The sequence below is a fragment of the Bicyclus anynana genome, chromosome 12 (assembly GCF_947172395.1).
Source record: "Bicyclus anynana chromosome 12, ilBicAnyn1.1, whole genome shotgun sequence".
NCBI lineage: Eukaryota > Metazoa > Arthropoda > Insecta > Lepidoptera > Nymphalidae > Bicyclus > Bicyclus anynana.
In genome coordinates this window covers 6,525,036-6,544,899 of record NC_069094.1, presented here as the reverse complement: position 1 = coordinate 6,544,899, position 19,864 = coordinate 6,525,036, and the positions used below count along the sequence as shown (strand labels likewise).

Below are 19,864 nucleotides of genomic sequence, written 5' to 3'. Positions count from 1 at the left end.
TGACGGCCTACGTGGCGCAGTGGTATGCACAGTGGATTCTCAAGACGTATGTCCGGTTCGATCCCCGGTTGGGCCGATTATGGTTTTCTAAATTCGTCCAAGTCTAGCCGTGGGAGGCTTCGGCTGTGGCTAGTTACCACCCTACCGGCAAAGACGTACCGCCAAGCGATTTTACGTTCCAGCACGATGTCGTGTAGGAACCGAAAAGGGTGTGGAGTTTCATCCTCCGCCTAACAAGTTAGCCCGCTTCTTTTTATAATGATTTTAGATTGCATTATTACCATCAGGTGAGATTGTAGTCAAGGGTTAATCTACTATATAAAAATAAGTCGGATTTTCCTTCCTGACGCTATAACTCCAGATCGCACGTACCGATTTCCACGGTTTTGCATTCGTTGGAAAGGTCTCGGGCTCCGTGAGGTTTATAGCAAAGAAAATTCAGGAAAAATTTCAACAGAAAAGCGGGAAAATCTTTTTTCACATACAGCGCCATCTCTGATACTTATCATGTACTACAAATCAATATTGTCGGGGTAGGGTAGGGGTAGTTGAAAGTTTACATCGAGTTTCACGCGGACGAAGTCGCGGGCGTCCGCTAGTTTGTAAGAATAAAAAGGGATTGTTCTAGAACGTTTTCTTTACTCACTCGACTAAAGATTTCTTGCTGATGCTCACTTTACAGATGCTGACGCTATCACAAAAAGAACTAGAGTCAGAATATCTTTGCAAACTAATGTATGTGTCGCCGTACTCTAGCCAGTTTCTTTTGACTGCATATTCAAGGGCGAATAAAATGCGTGCTTCCATATTAAGACGCCAGCTACCTTTTTGAGAACCTGTCAATAAAAATCGCGTTAATGTAGATGATTTTTAAGCCCGGTGCATCTGAAAAGCTGTTAGAGTTTGTTGGTACCTATTTGTAGAAAGCCTGCTTCCATGTTAAACTGCATCGTCACCAACTATCGTAAGTGTAACATCAGGGCTAACTTGCCATTGTTTAAAAATAGAAGCTTTTTTAAATACAGCGAACGAAGTATCCCTAATTGATTGACTATAAAGCGCGAAAGCATAATAAACATTCTCACATTCATTTTACATTAGCCAGTTAGAATATAATTACATACTCGATACGTAGGTACAAGTAAATTCAAATCATCCTCAAGATGCCTCTGAACTTAAGATTTTGAGGTATTCCATCTCGCATCAAATGAGGAAGCTCTTTGAAGAGAACGTGACAACTATGAATATGAAATAACTTAGCGAAGTACAGTGATGTCGAGGTAAGTATAAAATTGCAACATATCAGCCATTATAACGGAACACTGTAACGACTGTAAATTATATCCTCAATTTTGATTTATCTTTTCTCATCTCCAGATTATCGTGGTGCGAATCTCAGGCTTACTGTACCTGTATACTACAGTTTAAAAATTCACTAACCAGTATACAATAGTGGCATAACACTTCTGTAGGATATAAGGTAGCGCGTGATGTGGATGTCAGTGCTAACTGTTATAATGAGACAGGACGGTCGCATCCAGAGCAGGTATCTGAGCGTCTTGCCGGTGACAGTGGGAACTATGATCACACGAGCATTCGTTTGATTTGCTACGGCAACGCAAGACATCGCTGTTGCTTCAGCGGCATTTACTGGCATCTTAACCTACAAAAAAAAATATTAGTCTTTATACATAAAAACCACAATATTTCAACAGTAAAAGGCAGAACTCATCACTGATACGTCATGATTCGATCCCCCTCCGGTACCCATATCAAACACAGTATTTTTTGACTAGTTGGACAGGCATGGAAATATTGGTCATATTTTAAAATATATGGCAAAATGTTCGTTAAAAGAATCTTTAATAGACTTTTGAACTATCCTACCGATACTAAACCAATTTCATAAGAAAGACAAAAAGGCAAAGATGGTTTCTACCTCAGAAAGACTACAGCAAACTCCAGAAGGTGTGATCGCGCATAGAAATGAAGCCGTTAAAATTACTCTTTTTTTGGTGTAATTTCTTGAACAAGCGGGACAATAGGTACAAGCGGGGATATAGGTACAATTTTTGGACACAATGCTTGTTTTATATAGATAGCTGAACGTGGTTTGTAATGTTATCTGTATTCTGAGGTTTCTACATTTAAAAAACTATCTACATACATCATTCATCATCATTATTATTATCAGCCGATAGATGACAATGGACATAGGTCTCTCGCATAGACCCAAACACAACGGTTTCGGGCCGCCAGCATCACCAACCAACCAACCACCACCAACATTTCCGGCTACATATTGTACATAAGCACGTTAAAAAGCAGCAGCGGCTAAACGCGACGTACCTCTTCAATGATCCTCTTAAAACATATCTTGCTCGTAACCAATGGTTCAATAGTGAAGCATAACTCGTTTATACCTCGCAATGCTTCTATTATGTTATCTGGGTTATAACATTCTCCAAGAATGAATCCGCTGACTCCATCCATTAATGCATTTGTTACATCTGCTATTTCATTGTTATTAAAATTACCACTTTTGAGTGCTTCATTGAAAACCCCACCAGAAATAAACAGAGGTTTGCCGGCCTTCATGATAAAAAAATCAATTATTAAAAATAAGTCATTCTACATTATGAATGTCTTTTAATGAATTTATGTTTAAAAAATTATTTCAATCTGCCTAAAAATTAACTGATTTTCTTACTGACAAACATTTTCCAGCAAGCCATTTTTGTATTTGAGGCATTTTGTATTGTTTACAGGATTCCATTTCATACGGTAGGTACTGTCGTGATAAAATAATTCCATCGCTTTCCTACAAATTTTATTTATATTTTAACTAGTGGATGCCCGGCACTTCGTCCGCGAATAATTAGTGTAAGCTTTCATCATCCCCTTTTAACCCTTTAGGCGTTGAATTTTAAAAATTCTTTAATTACATAACATTTCGTATTTCTTTTATGATTTATGCACAATTTTTTATAATTATAACTCTAAAAATGAAGGACTTTCCATACAAATTTTCAACCCCTATCAAACCCATTTTATACCCCCTTCTCTAGGGATAAAATTCTCTATTTATTAGAATACCAAAATTTATCTTGATCAATTCAGCCATTTAGCCGTAAAAAGGTAACAGACAGACAAACAGACTTACTTTGGTATTATTTATACTTTCGTTCTTTGTTTCTGAGTACATAAAATGCGCGGCCTCCGGCCGCGCGCGTATTGGTGCTCCGTACGTGGCTTCGCCTGTCCACGCTACGACCGGGAATTTCACCTAAGCACACAACATTTCACCTATGCGCGGTGACATAGCGTAAAACACACGAAAATATAAATAGATGGGCGAAATCGCGGGCGTCCGCTATTTAAGTTTAAAAGTTTAAATAATATTAATAGGAAATCGAACCTAGCCTTACCGCAATACATATAATTGAAGATGAAGATTTTTAAATTTGGAAAAATATTTAAATTAATTATAAAAACCACACATTTACCTTGATTATATCATCAATATTTTGTAATCCTTCTTCGCAACTTATACCAGATAATATTAATGGGTTTCTGACATTTTTAGATTTTATAAATTTCTTAATTATTTTAACAGTATCAGAATGCCTGGTATAGTTTATTAATACAGCATCTACCTATCATCAAAAATCATGTTCGTAATTATATAATAATTCAAAATATATAATGCAGTATTATTAACAGACCTCTTTGTGCTTGTTTGAGAAGCACTTAGTACGTATTAAAATATGTAATCTAAATAAATAAATAATAAATCAGAAGTATTCACCTGATAATCTAAAGCTAATTGCACCATTTCTAAGTCTTTTTTGGTCACAAGTGGTCCTGATCGTTTTGTGTTCCTAGCGTTTAAAACACACAAACTAGTCAGCATTCCACCCTTAATAACGATACATTTTATAGAAATTTCATCAACTATACTTATACATTTCAAGATAATTTCATCGAAGGCTATTGAAATTACTGTGTCCACTTTAATATCGACTGCAATCAAAGGATAGTCCACAAAAATCTTTCTTTCATTGCATTTGTCAAAGCGTTTGACGTCGTAAAATAAAATTATTTCAGTATTCGCCACCAAGGTGATAAAATCTTCATTCTAAAATTATAATTTAATTTTAAAGCTTACCTTGTTAGGCAGGTACATAAATAGTTAAAGTTTACTTTACCCCAATTTCAAACTACCAGTTTTTCCTTCACCGTTTGAGACACGTGATAATTAATTTCTTAAAATGCACATAACTGAAAAGTTGGATTCGAACTTACACCCGCATATCCACTACAGTTCATATCCACTGGGCTATCACGACTCAAAAGTCCATGCGGTGTCTAAATTAAAAAGAAAATCCGTAATTGATACATACGTCTTCCAAGAGGCCTGTTTTTGCAACACAAGTTTTTAATGTAAAACACGAAGCGACAGGCCAGTTATTTACGTCGTTCTTCTCGCAACAGAATCGTGCAGCTTTGTCAATTTTGGCCAGCAGACGCATTTTGTCACCTCTAGTACTATTTGACAATTGAAATCGAGCTATATTCATTCCAGCTTGAAGCATTTTCTGTACATCAACTACGCTTATTTGGGCATCAACTAAACCATGAATACAAAACTTGAAATATAAAGCAAGTCATTAAAATTCAAACAGTAATTGACCACCTTCTCTTCAGAAAATTATTTATCTATACTTATAATAAAACTGTAATTAAATAATTATAATAATCTATACTTATAATAAAACAGTAACGGGTTCAAATGTGTACAGGTTGGAGATGATTTTAAATTTTTATTGGAGGGCATTATATTAAAATCGATACTAAAGCCATTTTTAACTGTCTTCTCGTTTTTTTGTTGACCGGGCTGAAACGTTTCTTTAATGTAAATTAATCATATTACTTATAGTTCAGTTCTCAGAATACAGAAAAACACTTTTTTCTGTATTCTGAGGTTCAGTTATATTTTTGTAAAACTATTAATGGACTATTTATTAGACGTAAACTATGCAAAAATATAATTAGAAGTGGATGAAATAGGGGTTGAAAGTTTACATCGATTTTCACGCGGACGAAGTCGCGGGCGTCTGCTAGGTTTTCTATAATTTTACATAACTGCTTAATGAAATGCAGAGAAGAAAATTTTTATTTATAAATTACACTCATTACCTAAAGTAACCAATACTGGGCATCTTCTATATCTGTATGGCGGATTCTTCAAAACATCTGGTTTGCTAAAATCAACATCGTCGAACGATATACGTTCTGGTTTCTTTTCAGTCATAATTTACCTAAAATTCAAGATAGTCTATCGTAACAAAGTGGAAATAAATATTTAAGAAATAAACACTAATATTATAAAATGACTATTTGGGTCGTGTTTTTTAAAGTTTCATTAAAACCCACAATGAGTTTAAAAATGTCTTTGAAAAATGCCATTTTATGGTTAAAGTTCTTTTTTTCTAATTTTGTGTCTATAACAAGATCTGAGAATATTTTTTTCTTTTAATTTTTTTTAAATCAGCTAAGAGGATATTTCGCTCATATATAGTAGAACTAGCGGACGCCCGCGGCTTCGTCCGCCCTTAGACCTCTTCAATTCAGCCCTATTGCAAAATCCGTTCTTAGTGAATACCTACTAACTATAAAATACCTCCCTGCCAAAGGAGATCATTCACGCTCCATACATTTTTGGGCTCTTTTTGAAAGTGCCGGCCAACAAAAAAAAAATGGCACGAATCGTTAGAGCTAGCCATTGGAAGTAATAACTAATATGGCATGAAAGTTCTAGGAGGGCTCTGAACCAAGTTATACAGGTTCGAAGATTCGTTATTTCCATACATTTTGTCGATTTTCAAAAGTGTTCGCCAAGAAAAAAATCTGGTACGTATCGTTAGAACTGCCTATTTGAAGCAATAGTTAGTACGCCACAAATGATGTAGGAGTGCTCTGAACCAAGTTATACAGGTTCGATTACTCGTCACTTCTATACATTTTACTGAGTTTTGTAAGTGCCAACCAACAAAATAAATGATACGTATCGTTATAACTAACTATTTGCAGGAAAAGTTACTATCGCATAAACATTGTAATGTAGCTCTCTGTCAAGTTATACAGTTTCGATGATCCGTTAAATCCATACATCTTATTGATTTTTTAAAGTGCCGTTTTATAAAAATATGGTACTTATCGTTAGAACTGCCCATTTGGAGCAATATTTAGTATGACACAAATGGTGTAGTTTTGGTCTGAACCAAGTTATAAAGGTACGATGCCTCGTCACTTCTATGACTTATAATTGAGTTTTGTGCCCACCAACAATACTAATGAAACGTATCGTTATAACTGGTCATGCTCTGAACCAAGTTATACAATTTTGATGGCCCGTTATATCATCTTATTGATTTATAAGTTGCCTGCCAATAAAATTCTTATAGGTATCGTTTTAACGAAGTTGGTCATTTAGAACAGTATTTAGTTGGTTAGTAAAGCAGACACTTTGTGGAAATGCTTTGAGACAAGTTATACAAGTGTGACTATTTGTCATATCCATGAATTTCATTAAATATTGAGTGCCAGCCATAAAAAATGGTACGTATCATAGGAACTGGGAGTAATAGTTAGTATTGTACAAATGCTGTAGGCCTGCTCTGAGCCAGAAGAAAGAACTTAAAAAAAATATTTTTATTTCATTCTACCCAAAATCCACAATAACATAACAATTTTTAAATGCATTTGCACAATAATGTGGCATTGCATGTGGCACACAAAATGTTTTCTAACTCTTCGGACAACAACATCTCGGAAATCAATGTGTGAAAGTTACGAATCAGGAAACTTATATACCTTTGTTCAGGAATCTGATTGTTCTGAACCGTGTGCAACGTCCTACTATCTATTGCTCCTAATGTCTAGTTTTAACGAAGTATGTTTTTGGTGAACGGTAATTTAAAAAAAACCATAAAATATATGGATTTGATGAATCATCGAAACATTATATCTTGATTCGGAGATATGCCATTATATCTGGAAATTGCTAGTTATGACGATACGTATCATTAGTTTTGTTTGTCGGCACTTTCAAAATTCAATAAAATACATAAAAGTGTCGAGACATCGAAACTTATACAGGTATATTTGGTTCAGAACAAGCCTGCACCATTTGTGCAATACTAAATATTGCTACAAATATACAGTTCTAACGATAAGTACCATATTTGTGTAAAACGGCACTTAAAATATTCAATAAGATAGATGGATTTGACGAACCATCGAAACTGTATAACTTGACACAGAGCTACATTATAATGTTTATGCTATAGTAACTAATGCTGCAAATGGCCAGTTATAACGATACGTATCATTTATTTGTTGGTGGGCACTTACGAAACTGAGTAAAATGTATACAAGTGACTAGTCATCGAACCTGTATAACTTGGTTCAGAGCACTCCTACAAGATTTGTGCTATACCAAATATTGTTTCAAATAGGCAGTTCTAACGATACGTACCAGTTTTTTTTCTTGGCTTGCACTTTTAAAAATCGACAAAATGTATGGAAATAACGAATCTTCAAACCTGTATAACTTGGTTCAGAGCCCTCCTACAACTTTCATGCCATATTAGCTATTACTCCAAATGGCTAGATCTAACGATTCATGCAATTTTTTTTCGTTGGCCGGCACTTTTAAAAAGGGCCCAAAATGAATGATCTCCTTTCAGCTTTATACATCAAGGGGTTAGTGATTGTGCATAAATCATAAAAAAATTACGTAATATTTAAAAATTATTAAAATTCAAACTCATAACGAGGATTTGGTTTTCTATTCTATTATCAATATCGCTCAATATCAATATCGCTATCGCTTTTTATATTAGGAATAAAAAGTAGCCTATGTTCTGCGCCAAGGTCCCGTTTATCATAAAACCAAAATTCATTTTGATCGGTTCAGCCGTTTAGCCCTGAAAAGGTAAAAGACAAACAGACTTACTTTCGCATTTATATTATTAGTATAGATAGTACGTCACCCATATTGAATCTATGACATCACAAGATTTCTCTATTCTAATGCTCTATGTTCCGTTTTCTAGTTTTCATCCTCATTCAAGTACTCATTGATGATACAGAGATTTCATTGGACACGTTAATTTTAGAGTATTTATTGAATCAATTTATTTCATAAACAGTATTACAAATTAAATCAAAAAACAAAAGTTGCATAGAATGTTTTATTTACAAAGTGTCTCAAAATATCTTCTGATGACCAAAGGAATACAAGTATCTTCTCTTTGTTTGAACAATATTGTTGGTTTGAACAATATAATATTTTTCACTATCTATTTCAAGTCAATCAAGCCAATTACTACACGCAGCCAACATTTGGTCAATAGTTCACAACAATAAGGTGCAATCTTCTAGCTCTTTCTCTTCACGAGTTGCCGTACAGATATTAATAGTGTCGGCATATGAGCTTTTTGCATTGGATTTTCTAAGGACAACATACTTGCTTTCATATTTCAGCAATTTGTGCTTTATGCCATAGGATACAGCGAATTTAATGCGTGCTGTCATTTCTTGTTCCCAATCTTTGTTTGCCTTTTCTATAATTTAAATTACAGTTTATTTAAAACGAAAGAATAGCTAAATAAATAAATATTGTTCTAAAAAATATCTTTTAGTAAGAGTGGCGGTACTTTTCCGGTCTTAATTTAAAGAATTTTCTTATGTTTAAGCTACAAAATATCAACTTGTGATAAAGATGTTAATGTCAATTATACTAAATTTTTAAAAATAGTTTGACTAACGATAAACTAAGCAGTTGGTATCGACCCATTTTACTTGTTCCCCCCAAAATCGTTATTGATAGTAGAACTAGGTAGAACTAATTTTAAATTAAAAAAAAAAACATTTTATCCTTTGCAAATATCACTAGTACTATCACTAGACACATAAGTGTCGCTTACTATAATTTGACGGTCAAATTGTAGTAAGCGGAGCGGATTTTTCCCCTAGCGGATTTTTTAAAACCTTTAGAGGAAAAAGACTGATTGCTGCCACACATTTCTATTCAATCAACTCCACGTAGACGTTTACAAATAAGTTTTTAATTAAGTAGTTAGTTCAAAGAATACTAACCATCATATAATAATGGAAATACTCCATAATACATTTGTAATTTTTTAGCAATAGTTGGTTTGGAGCTAACAGCTATTATGATTTTGTCTGTTACGATACGTGTAAGCTGTACAACCGTTTTACCACTAACAGTTGGTACAATTATTACTAACGCTCTCATTTGTCTTGCTGCTATGGCACAGCCAATTGCACAAGCTACTGCATTGTTGACGGGTATTTTATTCTGTTAATAATAAAATAGATTAAGAAGGTAACTTAAAAGAAAGAAGCAACATTCTGGAGTTTGACTAAATAAGAGCCTCATAAATTATAGTTGAAAATCCAACCAGATTGACGCTAGCGTAAAAAAAACGATACACGGACAAAAAAGTCAATTGAAGTCAAAAGATGTACTTAATAAAATTCAAACACAAAATTTATTTATTTGAAATAGATAAATATATTTTCATATCCATTCTTAAAACATTTTAAGCTAACTGCTTATTTATAATTCGAACCACCATGTCTCGTTTCTTTACCATAAGTTCTGATTTTTGAGCAACTGCAATGGACGCTGTCTATTGACTTATTTGTCTACGAAAAGGATATATAATATGATCGTATCAATACTTAGTTTAAGCGCTTTATCTTTGTTCTGTGTATTTACTCTTGTAATACAGTGCCTACGAGTACTTATTTTTAACGAATTTCAACCGACACTTTTCTGTTTCAGAGATGGTTCTCCTTACTTCCCACCATACAAGAAACTAAGAACATAAGAACATTAATTTGTAATTAATAATTATCTGATTACTTCGCTTGATGCATGCCAAAATTCTATATCCCTGGTTCTATATTCCACAGATCGACACAGTGTATCAAAAATCTTCACAGCCTGGATCAAGTGATCAGTATCGCGATAATTTTGAAGAACGAACCCCGCACGATAAGCGACAGCATTGTTAATATCCGATAAATCGCTGAGTGATATCTTCCCATCTTGCAAAGTCCTTTCGAGAATATTTCCAGATATGAAGAATGGTTTTCCTGACTGAGGGCAGAAATCTATGAGTTTTAATAAAATTTTATCTTCAAAATTACCATCAATCGTAACACGTTTTACCTTTCGACATTTTGCACCAATGTGTAATTGTATTGCATGCATTCGATGCATAGATGGTATATGAAATGCAAGTAATTCTCTAGCCAATATAATTCCGTCAGATTCCTAAAAAAAAAACTACGAATGTAATTCAAACGTTTCTTAAAAATTATTCAATAAGAAAATGTGGATACCTGTGTTTTTAACTTATTTTTTATAAAAAATAATTAATTACTTTTGTCATTAACATGTAAGTTTGAATAAATTATATTTGTGTATTTGTATGTTTATGTGTTTGTAACTAAGTTAGGCAAAAATGATTCAAACGGTTTGTCATTTTGCACACATGTTCATTATTGTGGATTAACAGATAGAAAATAATCAGTGCTAACTAATGGATTTTTTGTGATTTTTACAGGTAGAATAAAGTTAGGTGCGGACAATGTCCTAAGCGTCCTATAACTAAAAGTAAATAAAATTATACTACCTCAATTATATCATCAATGTTATCTAGTCCTTCTTGGTCACATATGGTGCTGAACAACAGTGGTGCTTCGGTACTTGGGTACAATGCTCTCACCTTATTTAGGGTTATTGGACTATGAACAACATTTATTGTTATGATGTTTAGCTAAAATAAAATAGTATACAAATAAGTATATGGCCATTTATGTATAATACAAGTCCTATGTATGTTTCAGGACAAAGTATTATTTCTTATAAAATTAGGTAGTCATTTATGGCCTGTAATCTACATACATGTCTACTCTCTATGTATCTACGTACAGTACATATTAGATGCTTCTTTTCTTATTTAACCATCGTATATTATTACTGTTTCTTATACATATTGAGTTCAGTATTAGTAAAACTACTAAGTTTCTTTCTGGTCTTGTAATGATTCTTCCAAGTTAGCCTGCTTCCATATTAGACTACATCATAACTTAGCATCAGACAAGATCGCAGTACGGGCTAGACATAGAGTAAAAAATGCAGTATGTAGAGTCTAAGGTTCTATAAACAAGCCGTTCTGTTTTAAGCCATGAAAGCTAGGCTGCTGATGACTGTAACTGTATAGTATACTCATATCTTATGGAAATAGATAACTATTATTACCTATGTGGCTAAAAGTATAAAAAACTTACATTAAATTCTTTAGCAAATTGTATTAGTTCCAAGTCAACTTGACTTAGATCTACAGGTACTTCACGGGGTACTCCACGAAAGCAAACATATTCATAGTTGCCCAATACACCTTCCTTTATTACTTTGCATTTAATTGTTTGAAAATCTACAACGTCTGTGCAAATTAAGCTGATATACCCAGGGTTTAATGTTACTTCAGTTCCTTCTTTAACTTTGTTCAATATTTTGTGATCGTCTATGAATATTTTGCTTTTAGAACAACTGTCACAAAATTTTATATTTGATGTCAATTCGACAATATTCCCCTTTATGAATCGCTCCTTAGGGCCCTGAAAAACCACGATAGTGAGTGAGTTAGTGTACATAGATATCTAATTGAATGACACCTAAACAATTATTAATTATCCTTCCTTTCACGACTTAAAAGTTGGTTTTAAATAACACCCCGTCCAGTGACCCGCAGGAAAAAGTATATTATTTTCCCTCTATTTGTTATTTCTTCTTCTAACTCTATTCCTTCCTCTTTCGCTTCTTCTTCGTTGAGTTTGTGTTGTGCATTGTTTGAACTATTTCATATATTAGGTAATATTTTATAATAATAATTTTTCCAAGATAAAGAGTAGCCTATCTTCTGCTCTAAAGTCCAATTTATCTTTATTCCAAATTTCGTACAAATAGGTTCAGCAGTATAGTCGTGAAAAATCAACAAACAGAGTGGCTTACTATTTATAACATGAGTATGGATAATTTAGATAGGGATCAGTATGAAAGTATAATAATAGGATGATATCATACCGCACTCAAACGTCCAGTTCTAATACAGAAGTGGGGCAAATCTATAGAAGCGGCGATCGGCCAAGTGGACACCTCGAACTTAACGCAGCAGTACTTGACAGCGGACTCCAACATTGAGAGCAATTTTATTTTATCTCCACTCGTGACGTTTGATATTTCAAATCTGATTATGTGGAGACCCAATTCTATTAGCCGGCGTATATCAATATCGGAAAATGTTCCCGTGCCTGGAAATTTACCGTATGACTTGTATAAACTAGTGTATTAGGTATCTGTGTCAATTTACTATGTCTATGTGTGAATGCAATCTGTGTAATGGATGGATAAAAGTAGCTTTAGTTAACTAATGTAGCCAGTAATAGTTACCAACTAATGCAACCATGCAACTAATGAAGCCATGTCATTACTGCAAACTTAATTGTGACTATTGAGTCTGTACTCTCAGCTCTCTCTCACTCAGCTCAGCTTCTCGCCATATGCTATTACCACCAATAACACCCTCGACTGTGCCCGGTCCAACACCACGCTTATTCACAAGAATAGATCCATGATGACTGCTAGAGCCATATTCCGTCGCGTTCAAGCACTGGCACCGGTGAATACTTATAATAAGGCAACCTCTAGCCAAGGAGACTATACTTTAGATAAAGCTCTTGGTGAAAGAGTTTAGCTGCTTGGTTGTGTCTGTGCAATTACTCATGTTGGCAAAAGAAGAACAAGCCGAAAGCACATATTGTCTGGGTGACGACTCACCGGGATGACAACTGGCGCATCAGATGTCGTGAGTGCCAACCTTCAGAATGAAATTTTTTGACGGCCTCCGTGGCGCAGTGGTATGCGCGGTGGAATTACGGAGGTCCTGGGTTCGATCCCTGGGCTGGTCCAATTGAAGTTTTCTTAATTGGTCCAGGTCTAGCTGGTGGGAGGCTTCGGCCGTGGCTAGTTACCACCCTACCGGCAAAGACGTACCGCCAAGGGATTTAGCGTTCCGGTACGATTTCGTGTAGAAACCTGAAAGAGTGTGGATTTTCATCCTCCTCCCAACAAGCTGGCCCGCTTACCATCAGGTGAGATTCTAGTCAAGGGCTAACTTGTCAAGAATAAAAAAAATGTAGGTACGGTAGTTCTGCGTCTTTACCACCTGATCTTGTATCCCACTCAGATCACACCCAAACTTTTTCGGTTTTCCGTACATCGTTCATAGTTATAACAAACATTTGATTAGTTAAGGTACTTAGGTTACTTTAGAACTGCATTGGACACAACGACTTATAATAATTTGCTTTGTCTACAGTAGGTACATACCAGATGCAACTACTGTAGACAAAGCAAATTCAAAGACCAATAAAATCAAAAAATATAAACTACTACACACACTAGGGGCTACCACACACTAGGAGCTACTACACACTTACAGAAAGTGACCATTAAAGGAGTTAGTCTATATCCCTTTTCAACTGTATAACTAAGGATATACATTTCGTCTTTCAGAGAATCTGTCTGCCGTCTTTTAATCATATTGAGTACTGTCCGTAGTAGTGATAATATTCCGTCAGAAACTATATAATTTTGGAATTTGGTATCATAAATCGTTGTTATTTAATTATTAATTGTCCGTAATATCATGTTTAGTGTGCTTGCATAGTATCTTCTTTAAATTGTATGCAAAAATATTTATTTATAAAATACGCTTTAATAAATAAATAAATTTGTAAAAAACCATTATCCAAAAAATCTAAAATATACTTCAAAATACGATATTTGTTTATACTAAAGTGTCAATAAATGACATGACATATGTGTTAATGTTTATTTTTTTTCTTTAGACTTTTAATAACCTCGGTAGTGATACAATTTGGGAAGAGGGTAGTTCATCAAATGTTATTACTAATCAGCTGTTTCTTTTACTGTTGCTTTATTAATAATTATAAAATATATCAGCCACAATTTCCTACAAATTTTGTGGTACATTATTTCGTTCCAATGTACAAACATTTTTATTTCCGGGTTCCTCAGTTAGCTATCAGAATCAAGAATTTTCGTAAATAACTCACTCACGAAAAACTAACTTGATAGTAATCCGTTGTAAAAAAAAGCCCTACGAATACATTGCACTGTGTTATTGCTTAAGTGTGGTTCCAAAAGATGTGAACACTCTGCATTGGTTAAGTCATACTTATTTTAAGGGAGCATTTTTGGTTCTTTTTGTGAGAAATAGTTGGGGGGAACAATTAATGAAGGGACCTTTATTAATTGGGCCCCCAACTAATTTTGATCCAAACAGATCCTTACTCGTTAACAGAATCCAAGCCACCAACCTCTAGTAAAAACAGAAATTTGCAGCGAAGATTTATTATTTTCGATTACCCACAAACAAAACAAGTTAAGTGAGGAAAAATAAAAAGTGACACAACGTACAACTGGTAACAATGAAATCTTTGGCAACGAGTCGCTGTTTGTTCGCTTCGCGGCAGGCTAATGGACAAACAAGGGTCGCTGTGGCAATGTTGATTTTTAGTTACCGCGCCGGCTTCCTCCTTGTATCTTGCAAGATTTATTTTCACCCCGGGCGGAGACAGCGTTTAGTGGGGGACGCCATTCATTCTACATATTACGTCTGTATCAAAATTAATACATGGCCGAAGGGTGTTTGTATACATCTATATCTGTACGAGTACAAACGTCGTTTAAAATATATATTTTTTTTTATTTTTTGCTGTATTTTGACGGCGTGTTGCGCTGTGAGTACTGACTCTGCTTTTGCATCCACGGCCGTGGGTTCGATTTCCACTAGTGGAAAATATTTGTGTAATGAGCATTGGTGTTTTCCAATGTCTGGGTGTATTTATACATTATTTAAGTATGTATGTATGTCGTATATAAATTATGTTATATATCTATGATAAAATCCGCTATCTTGGTACCCATAATACAGGCTATACCTACGCTTACTTTGGGGCTAAGTAGTGATGTGTGTATTGTATAAGTATGTATTTATCAATAAAATAAATTTTATAATAAATACGTATATTTACGAGTATAAAAATATTTTACTTATCCAACCCAATAGCTAGAGATTAAAATAATACTTACTATCTACATCTAACTTTTAAAAAAAAAGTAATAGTTATTTGTTATGCAACGTAAAAGCCACAAAGTTATTGTTTGTTACGATGGTGTACATTGAATACTGTAGCGAAAGATCTAAGATATACAAAAATAGAATTCCCTGAGCGTCACAAAGGGTTTCACGACATAGAGGTAAAAAATTTACAGTCTCACGCAATACACAACTTTTCATCACAGATTATTTACAGCAAGGAAATTATTTGTTATGCAAAAAAACTAAATAATATATAAATAATAAATACATATTTGTGCGATGGTAGGTATATTATAGCTATCATTAAAAAAAGTGTAAGATTATAAGTATTTATCTATACTAATATTATAAAGAGGTAAAGTTTGTGATGTTGTAGGGGGTAATATCTGGATCTACTGAACCGATTTGATAAAAAGATTTCTCATTTTAGGGTTCCAAACGTACGTAGTACAAAAACGGAACCCTTTTAATCTCACTCGCGCACATTTTAATGTCTGTCATTTTCTCCGAATATACTGGACCAATCCAGTTGAAATTTGGTACACATATAAATCTTGTTATTTATTCTTTACATGTTAGCTCTTGACAACAATCTCTCTTGATGGTAAGTGATGATGCAATCTAAGATGGAAGCGGGCGGGAACTTGTTAAGAGGAGGATAAAAATCCACACCCCTAAATCGCTTGACGGTACGCCTTTGCCGGTAGGGTGGTAACTAGCCAGACCTGGACCAATTAAGAAAACCTTAGATTTTATCCCCGTATTCTTAAGTGAACGGGTACCACGCAGGTAAAACCGTAAGACTTCGGATAGTAGCACAATAAGACCACTCTCTTAGGTTTTAGCGACTTTCTCAAAGAATAAGAGCCTAATAAATCTACAAACAGGCACTGACTTGCGAAAGTATCTTTGTTCTGTAACTGTGAATTATTCCCCATACAATTGAAGTTCCACCAGTGATCTCAGAAACATCTAACTGTCTATTCCTTAAGGGAGGACCCATGAATTATGGATAAAGTCGAGATCCGAAAAACCGTCCTCATTCGTGCAGACCGTTTGTGCTTTACAGGGTTCCGTGTATTTAACAAATTCCTGTTAGTTACAAGTTTGTTTGCTTTCACGCCTAAACCTCTAAACATATTTTTTAATAATTCTTTCACCAATGTAGTAACATAGGCTATATTTTATCTCCGTTTACACTTACACTTATTAGATACTCTCTCTCTCTCTTTTTCTTTCTCATAAACACTCACACATATGAACTATTTTTACAAGTTCCTCAATTACAGGTGGTATTAACATACATTAGGTATCAGTGTTGGTATAAAATAGGGGGTATTTGATGACTTGGGCTCAGTTGTTTGTTAAGCAGCGTAGACACCGTCACGCTGATAGTCACGTGTGATAAGTGTTGATGCATTAAGGGATAAACTAAAGGGATCCCTTTCAAATTCAAATCTACTTTCAAGGTCACAAATCCTGAGACCTGCTCGAGGTGTTTCCTCTACTACAAAATAATGGTACCAATCACTGTCGCTGATACTCGTCTCGTCACACTATGCCTTTAAATATTCGTATTTTTCTTCCAAAACGAAAAAACTTCCATCGAGCAAAGATGGAACCTAAGACCTCACTGCGATCTTAGAATATTTTAAATGATGACAAGTGCGGAACCCTACACAGTACGCGGCTTGATAACTCACTTGCCTAGTGTTTTTTGATTACCCTGGTGAATTTGTTTACGACTACTTCATTTTCTTGGATATACAGCATGAATATCTAAGGATACTTGAAATAGAGTAAATTATAAAAACTAGCTGAGCTGGGAAACGTTTTTCTGCGTTTTTTTTTGTAAAATATACCAAAATTGCAGTAAAAACGATGGATGGGGTCACAAAGAACTTACATCCTTCGGCGCTACAACCCTTTCAGAGTTTTGGCCTCCTCAAAAATAGATACTTTAAAAATACTTACTTTAGGACCTATTCTCATACCTACTTATCACTTTTGCTATGGAGCAGACCTTAAATTAGAGATGGCGGTATAATCTATCTCAATACCAAAATTCATTAAAAGCGGTTCAGCGGTTTATGCATCGAAATGTAACAGACTTACTTTTGCATTTACCTTACCTTACCTTATCAGCCGATAGACGTCCACTGCTGCATAGGCCTCGTTCATGGACCCCCAAGCACAACGATCTCGAGCCGCCTGCATCCAGTGGCTCCCTGCAACCCGCTTGATATCCTGGGTCCACCTAGTGGGGGGTCGGCCAACACTGCGCTTTCCGGCGCGGGGTCGCCATTCCAGCACCTTGGGACCCCAACGTCCATCGGCTCTTCAAACTATGTGGCCTGCCCATTACCACTCAGCTTCGCGACTCGCTGAGCTATATCAGTGACTTTGGTTCGTCTGCGGATCTCCTCATTCCTGATTCGATCACGCAGAAAAACTCCAAGCATAGCTCGCTCCATCGCCCGCTGAGTGACTTTGAGCCTTCTTACTTTTGCATTTACTCGTATAATATTAGTATATTTATGCGAATATTTACCACCAAAATCAGTGGGGCCATCTGAATCTCAATTCAACTATTACTAAAAAATACAATAAGGATTTCAAAAATGATTTCTAGTACAGTCCTACTCCTACTAGTAAAGTTAGATATAAAATAGTGTATCGTTCGATGAGGTATACATTAATAGAGATCATTCATCCGCATCATCATTATCAACCCACATTCGGCACGCTGCTGAGCTCGAGTCTCCTTTCAGAATAAGAGGAGACTCGAGAGAACGATGTTTTTCCTTCACCGTTTGAGACACGTGATATTTAATTTCTTAAAATGCACACAACTGAAAAGTTGGAGGTGCATGCCCCGGAACAGATTCCAACCCACACCCTCCGGAATCGGAGGCAGAAGTCACATCCACTGGACTATCAAGGCTCGCTGTAGTAGTGATACTACTACACATATATTATAGACTTGTTTTTCCTTGCGTAATTATCACGCAAATATAAAATGAAAATCTCGACTCGCACTTAACTAATATAACTTTACTTTGTACGTATTTTCTCTGTCCGTGCCCATTATTTCCTTGCCAGTGAGTCTGTTTCGACCATCACTGAAGACGGGACTTGTTGGAATGGTGTCACTGTTTTATGAAAATTACTGTTTTAAAGTTAGTGAAGTGTATATTCACGGTACAACTTTCCTTTGTTTCTAAATGTTCTCCTAGTTCTGAAATAAAACTGACGTTTGTTATTACCCGAGGGTTGATTATCATTATGTTACGAAACCAAAATATTCTACTATAAAACAATTCATGCGAATACGAAAACTCACATTGTGTTAATTATTTGAATATTTTTTATTTCAGTATTTAAATGTATGTTGTAGAATTTAATACTAAAGCTCGACTAGGGGACCCGGTCAAGCTTCGCTTTGACTTATGTGCACTTTTTTCCTATCCCTAGCCTACCCTACCCCTACCCTACCTATACCAGACCTACTGAATATGCATATAAAATTTCATAAGAATCAATCAAGCCGTTTCGGAGGAGTATGGGAACAAACATGTGACTCGAGAATTTTGTACATGCATAAAGTTCACCTGATAAAATTTATGCGATTTGATTTTTAGGTGGCAGTTCAAACTAATAGGTTTTTTCATTATCAGCCTATTTTACACGGTCAGGCCTCCCTCCTTAAAGGAGAGAGTATTGACCCACCACGCTTTTCCAATGCGGGAATGATAATAATGATTCTTTAACAGTCACTATCAAATATCAAGGGACCGACGGCTTAATGTGCTATCCGAAGCACGAGGTATAACACCACCAACTTCCCCACTAAATGCTGAAAATTTTAACGGAACATTTCTTGAGAAAAAAGTTCATTATCATCCAAAACTTTAATCCAGAAACATATTTTTTAATAATCAAGCAACGTCTAGCAAAATAAATCCAATAGCTAAAGCTACAAATAAATAACTTCTGCAGTAATAAATATTGTAGTCAAATTGATTTCGTTTATTTTGCTTCCTGTTGCCTTAATTGAAATTCCAATAGAAAAGTAAAGGAAAAGAGTTGCAAGCTGTAAACCTTTGACCTTCTGAAAATTTGCGTACCTAAATAGGTCACACTAAGGCAAAGTGAAGTTTAAAATTGGCCTGAATCACGTAGTTAATTGATTAGTCCTTTCAAAGCGTTGCCTCGCGTCAATGTGATCGAGGATGTAATTGGACGGGAAATGCTGGGAACGGTCAAAGTTCAAACTTAGCTGCACTGAAAACTAATTGATGACCTCCCTAATGGCCATTCCTAATAAATTTAAAAATGTTACTAGTTTGGATACTATTATTAGTCAAACTCTAAATAATAAATATCAAACACTAGAAAAAATTATTGGTGATGATGTTGATGACAATAATTGGTGCTGACATAGTATGTTTGTGACATACTGTGACTGTACGTTGACATAGTGGTGATTTATATCACCACTATGTCAACGTGTAAACCCCTGAAACCCAGAAACTTAAAAGAAAAGACTTGCATGCAAGAAACTCCTTCCCAGG

The 19,864-nt window shown here is 35.1% G+C and overlaps 1 protein-coding gene across 1 annotated transcript; it reads right to left on the bottom strand.

Moving 5' to 3' along the window:
• Positions 1 to 310: 310 nt before the first annotated feature.
• On the bottom strand, positions 311 to 13,666 carry LOC112047773 (uncharacterized). The gene is made up of 15 exons (XM_052884798.1): positions 13,603 to 13,666; positions 12,188 to 12,414; positions 11,392 to 11,721; positions 10,734 to 10,877; positions 10,268 to 10,372; positions 9,959 to 10,195; positions 9,166 to 9,388; positions 8,463 to 8,630; positions 4,404 to 4,630; positions 3,809 to 4,138; positions 3,507 to 3,656; positions 2,711 to 2,821; positions 2,350 to 2,592; positions 1,441 to 1,663; positions 311 to 836 (listed from the first exon to the last, which is right to left on the bottom strand). The coding sequence occupies exons 1-15, from the start codon at positions 13,664 to 13,666 to the stop codon at positions 643 to 645; spliced, it is 2,976 nt and encodes a 991-aa protein (XP_052740758.1). The 3' UTR covers positions 311 to 642.
• Positions 13,667 to 19,864: the final 6,198 nt, after the last annotated feature.

Bases quoted from the DNA above. Each gene is read 5' to 3' on its own strand.
- LOC112047773 (XM_052884798.1), bottom strand. From the start codon at position 13,666: ATGTATATCCTTAGTTATACAGTTGAAAAGGGATATAGACTAACTCCT. The intron at 12,415-13,602 runs GTAAGTGTGTAG...GTAAATTTCCAG, and splicing joins TCCTTTAATGGTCACTTTCT to GCACGGGAACATTTTCCGAT. The intron at 2,822-3,506 runs GTAAATGTGTGG...TAAAATTTGTAG, and splicing joins ATATTGATGATATAATCAAG to GAAAGCGATGGAATTATTTT.